At 38.9% G+C, this 6,200-nt stretch overlaps 1 protein-coding gene across 1 annotated transcript in view; it reads right to left on the bottom strand.

Annotated features, from left to right (window-relative positions):
* Positions 1–2,480: 2,480 nt before the first annotated feature.
* Positions 2,481–6,200, bottom strand: part of LOC111969344 (polypeptide N-acetylgalactosaminyltransferase 18-like) — an 88,804-nt gene continuing 85,084 nt past the window's right edge. The window contains exon 11 of the mRNA XM_023995407.1: positions 2,481–3,185. Within this exon, the coding sequence (XP_023851175.1) occupies positions 3,039–3,185 (147 nt within the window). The 3' untranslated portion in view covers positions 2,481–3,038. The remainder of the gene's footprint in view (positions 3,186–6,200) is intronic.

The following is a 6,200-nucleotide window of genomic DNA, read 5'->3' as shown; positions in this document are numbered from 1 at the left end:
CCAAGAGGCAGAAACCTGAATTATAAATGTGGGCAAGGGTAATGGGACCGTCTCACGCACACAGGCCAAGGACACCACTGCTTTATTGGGTTAGGAATTCTAGATTTCTCAGAAAGCTCTTGTTTTCAGATGAAAAAAAAAAAAAACAAGAAGCGATGCCATTCATAGAATCATCAAACCCGCATTTCAGATATTGGAAAAAAATGTCAGTTGCCAAAGCAAGATGGTCATTACTCAGTGACATATCCAGGAATGAAATCAGTATCTTTATGTAAAGTTTGTACGATAACAATACCATTTCTCATATGACGCACATGTTTTTTAGTCATCTTAGAATCACTGTAACTGGGATTGATTGAACAGGTCCATGTTATTGTCATGTAATAAATCACACTTCCATTTCTTTGGCTTTAATTCATGAAATGGTATGTGAATCCTAATGCTTTTACTGTGAGTATGAAGAGGCCATTTCAAAGCAGGTGGTATCTCACCATTATGCTCATCTGAAAGGTTTTAATCATTCATGATTAACATTATGCAAAAAAGCCACCTACTGTATGCGTTAACAAGAAGAGCTCCAGTGGCATAAATAACTCAATGTCACGCTGAGATTCAAAGATTTGAATATCTCACTTTGTGAGATCTGTTTGAAGAGTTCACAGTATGTGGTTCCGCATTATTTTATGAATTTAGAGCAATACAACTACTGTGACAAAATTTGAGATGATGATTATGGTATTCCACATATGAGAAGGTTTGTGCATATCAATTCCCAACCTTTGGGAAATCAATTCCGTTTTGAATTTGAAAAATATTTTCCAGATTTAAATCTGTTGGCGAAGGAAGTGGGTTTACATGTACACTACCGTTCGAAAGTTTGGGGTCACATAGAAATGCCCTTGTTTTTGAAAGAAAAGCAAATTTTTTGTCCATTAAAATATCAAATTGATCAGAAATACAGTGTAGACATTGTTAATGTTGTAAATTAGTATAGGAGCTGGAAAAGGCAGATTTTTTTATGGAATATCTGCATAGGCGTACAGAGGCCTATTATCAGCAACCATCACTCCTGTGTTCCAATGTCACGTTATGTTAGCTAGTCTGTTTCTCAAACTAGACACTAATGTACTTGTCCTCTTGCTCAGTTGCGCACCGGGGCCTCCCACTCCTCTTTCTATTCTGGTTAGAGCCAGCGTTGTACGAGATCTTCAGTTTCTTGGCAATTTCTCTTCATGGAATAGCCTTCATTTCTCAGAACAAGAATAGACTGATGAGTTTCAGAAGAAAGTGCTTTGTTTCTGGCCATTTTGAGTCTGGAATCGAACCCACAAACGCTGATGCTCCAGATACTTAACTAGTCTAAAGAAGGCCAGTTTAATTGTTTCTTTAATCAGCACAACAGTTTTCAGCTGTGCTAACAGAATTGCAAAAGGCTTTTCTAATGATCAATTAGCCTTTTAAAATGATAAACTTGGATTAGCTAACACAATGTGCTATTGGAACACAGGAGTGATGGTTGCTGATAATGGGCCTCTGTACGCCTATGTAGATATTCCATAAAAATAAAAAAATCTGCCGTTTCCAGCTACAATAGTCATTTACAACATTAACAATGTCTACACTGTATTTCTGATCAATTTGATGTTATTTTTATGGGCAACAAAATGAGCTTTTCTTTAAAAAAAATGACATTTCTAAGTGACCCCAAACTTTTGAACAGTAGTGTGTATATTTAATGGCATGCCTCCCCTGGCCCAGCATGAATGTGGATGCTAATGAGGACTGGCATGTTGAAAACCGAATGTGCCACTCCTCTCCTCCCCTGGTACACACAACAGTCAGAAGAGAAAGGCTTCGACAGAAACAAGCCCGGATTCTAGACTGCTGTCTGCTTCTGTGAGAAACTGATTAGATGCCATTTCTCAAATGTTCTCCCTGTGTGTGTGTGTGTGTGTGTGTGCTCCCAAAATGTTTTTGATACATTACTGTACAAAACCATAAAAATAAGGAAACATGTAGGATATTCATTTGAAAATAATCCTGCAGCAACAGAAAATGTGAATTGTTAAGTGGATTATTTTTCATTAGGGCAAATCAAGTCTGACATTTTAAAGAGGCAATTACACACTTTAGAAGCCTTTTTAAACCTTGAATACACTACAAGTTCCTGCTGTGCAGGAAAATTCTCAGCAACAAAAGAGTGATCAAATTAAGATCCTACATCTGTATGTGATCATTAATATAATTTGTGTAATCAGCTACCATTAAATAGTGAACATAAATTATTAACTTCTGTATGTTGAGAGAGCTATAACCTTAAAGGCATGAGCTTTAGGGGAAAAACACACATTCATTTTGATAACATGACATTTGCCTTGTGTCACATGGGACCAGACGCACATATGGGACAGCTGGTGGCAGTTTACATGGAAAGGGCACACTCAATATTGTACCATTGGAAAAAAACACACTACCACACATTCACGTAGCATCAGTTCTTTTACTGGCATATATTATAAATATTTTGAATATTTACACTTAGAAAATAGTATATTATTTTCATATATATATCCCAACATGTTGGCATTTCGCCAAAACTGTACAGCTTAATCGCATAATAAACTTATCCTACAAACCTGAGACACTAGAAGAAAAGAAAACAGCAGAGAACTTTTCGTAATGCTTGCTACACAGTAGCAGTTATGTACCAAGTACAACAATGAACATATAGAACCCAGTACAACCTTCAAGTCAACAGAAAACCAACTACACTCTTCACAAAATATGTTTCATAGTATCTCATAATGAACAATATCAACCATCTATGGCTGATCCATAAGCTAAAGAAAATGTTTAACATTTATCATGTGATGTCAACTGGTGAACAAAAAGACATCATGGTGCTCCAATGACTGTCATTAACCATACACCATTCTCCTTTATCCACAACAGAAAGTCCAGAGGAGCAACAGAGTAAGCACCCCATCCAGTCCAGTGTGCTCCAGTATATTTGACCAGTGTTCTCTCAGAGGAGCCCATTATAGGGCACTGCCAGGCAGTGTGTTGGTGATGGACCATTTCTGTCCAGTGCATTTTTGAAGGGCCAGCTGGTACCCAAACTCGTTGTCATTGCTGGCCACCAGCTCAAGGCATCGCTTCGATTTCCTGTTCTGAATGGAACCTCCCTGAAAGAAAAAACAGGTAGATCTAAGACAGTGGGATGCGACAGCATCATTGGTGTGCATGACGTTGATTGCTGTGTCACCTTAACCCCGCAGCGCTATGAATTAATGGATGGGGTTGATGTGTATAGCTTAACAAGCACCCGCAGCACTGTTTTGTACTGATTTCCCTTCGGCGCCAGCACTGGGGCCTTCCCAGATAGCATCAGCATGCTCACGAAGCAAGAACAACACTATCTACCATTATACTCAGTAGCACTCTCAGTAGGAATGGCAAGATTATGTGATAACATTAGATGAGAAGAAAACATTTTTCACACATCACCTGAGAAAACAACCCTCACACTTACAGGAAGAAACTCAATCTTTGTCACCTAAGGAATCGTGTGCTTCGAAGTGTCTCTCCATCTCATCTCTCTTTCCCATTTGTTAGAGCGGAGAGTCTCTCACATGTACGTGGAGGCCTTAAAGCTTTGGGTTGGACTCAACTGTTGGGACCAGTGTGATGGGAGTCACTGCACAGATCAGATAAGCTCACTATCTCTGTAACTGGGATCAGAGAATCTCCCGTGTCACCTCTCAGTCAGGAGAACGACGACTCAAGCTGGAAAGGCAATCGTTTTAAAATGGGCTTTAATTTTGGTTCAAGACTAGATGCTCTATAAAGAAAGATGCAAGGGCATGTTAAGGTTCAGAAATTCAGACCAATACACATCATTAAGATTTGCACTAACCAATTGATAATTAACATCACTTTTTATGAGAGATTAATCTTTATATGTGGAGTCAACAACCACCTCTAAGCAATCTCATTGTCAACTTGTCATCAATGTTTTGTTGCACATACAGCATACGGATGATTTGGTCAGGTTAATTTGAAAGTGAATTAATCAAAATGACAAGAAGTCTAGTCGATGTCACTCTGATTCAGGATATGATAAGTTTTCATTAGAATAGAATACTGTCTGTTTAGTTAAGAGTGCTTGTCAGGTCTTGCATGCCTAAAAGCTATGGAATGAAACAATTATCTGCTTGAGTGCATTCTGCAAAATACATGGGGGATGGATACAGTTTACATATTCACTAATAGTTTTTCATCAGTAATCAACATCTCCACGTGTAGTAATGGTTGTCAGATGTAGCATGAAATATAACATGGTGGATTCCATATGTTCAACCAAATGAAAGAACCATTAGCCATTAGATACACCTCATTGGCCACATGGTGCATATAGCCTGGAATGAGTACAAGGAAATCAACATTACCTGCAAATAAGATATGACAAAGAAAACAAATAGAGCTACACAACGCAGTAGAACCAAAAAGTCCCATATGAAAAAAGTTGTACATGTACTTTATGTTATCATTGCTGATTAATTTATTTCAGCTCATCAATTGTTAAGACTATGTCTAGACATCTGAAGTTGTTTCAAAATATAAAACAATAATACATTTGTTTTTCATTCTGTCATTATCATACTTTGCCAGAGGCGCATCCTGAAATATTTACGAGGCATCTACCAAGCAGCTAAAACACGTATTTATTTACAGAAAATAATCATAATTTCATCCTGATTCTATTCATATTTGCAAGATTACCATCTTGCAGCAGGAAGCCTGCCAAGTAACCTCAGGGCTTCGGCATAATGTTCTTAACCTGATGTTTCGGCTATACATGGCTAAATAGCAAACATTTTCTGAGGCAGTTGAATTCCAGTGGGTCACTGAACACTTCAGAACAATTTCACACAATAAAAAATATCAGCATTACTCAGCCTTTCTCTATCTGGGAAGTCAACATCAAAAGATGCTAAACACCAATAACRATTATAACCTTCAGGGTGCTTAAAAGGCCTGCGTTCTCTCCAGGAGAGACTGCATTACAGTACAAGTCCTGAGGTTGAATTCTGTACTAGCAGAAGACCAGTCCTGTTTGTTCCCTGTGCTTGACCCGGTGGGCTGCTGCCAAATCAACATATTGATTTGCTATAGAGAGTGAACCAGCGAGCCAGAATGATAATGGTCCTGGGTTCACAAGCAGCGGTGAAAAGTTAACCAACTCTCCTGTGTTCTTRCATCTAATTGATTATTTTTGAGTGAACAGTTTGGGAGTCTGTGTGTGCATGCAGGTGAATGTGTGTGCATGCATGTGTTTACGTGTTGTGTTACATAAGGAGATAGGAAGCGTTTGCAGTGTGTAGGCCGACATGAGGTAGAAGATACACCATGTAGTAGAAAAGCACGAAGGATAGTAGAAAACAGGAGCACTTGGGAAGGTGACGTCATTGAGTCAGTGAAAGCACTGAGGATGAACAGAAAGCTAATTAGATGTGTTTAATCGGCGTGTTAAGATTGTCTCCCAAGCAGGGCTCTTTACACCTAAACCCTCTGTGTCTCCATACTACAGCCCACGCTACAGCCACCTTAACTGCTGACAAAATCTTTACAAATACAAACACCCACTTCTTTTCTTCTGCTTCCCAAGATACATCAAAATTATTTAACTTGAGGAGAGCATGTTGAATTTCCACTATAAGGCTCTAAAGCGAAGAAAAGTCACAAAATTGTCAGGCACATTCAACCAGAGAGATTCATTGATTGCTGCTCTTCTCCTCCTCTCCATCTCATAGAATTTAAGTGTGGTAACGCTTAAGCTAGAATGGGAATAGGAACATTCCTCCTCGCTACAGTACTGTACAACCCTATGCTTGAGTTGTATCGATGCATTTCCTTTTGAGGTAAAACACATTTCACACTATGTCTAGCAGAAATGTGATCAATAATGCATGGTGTCTGACTATTCCTTCTTAAATTATACAATGCTAAACCAAGAAACCACCTACAGAAGAGCCATGTAGATATGTGAAACGTGAGATCAAGCATTTCAATCCTTTTACACTCCAGAGCTACCTATACTTCACCCTTTTTCTCCCCAATTTCGTAGTATCCAATTGGTAGTTCCAGTCTTGTCTCATCGCTGCAACTCCCGTACGGACTCGGGAGAGGCGAAGGTCAAG

The sequence above is a fragment of the Salvelinus sp. IW2-2015 genome, linkage group LG10 (assembly GCF_002910315.2).
Source record: "Salvelinus sp. IW2-2015 linkage group LG10, ASM291031v2, whole genome shotgun sequence".
NCBI lineage: Eukaryota > Metazoa > Chordata > Actinopteri > Salmoniformes > Salmonidae > Salvelinus > Salvelinus sp. IW2-2015.
Note: the sequence above shows the minus strand (reverse complement) of the source record. Positions and strands in the feature narration are given on the sequence as shown.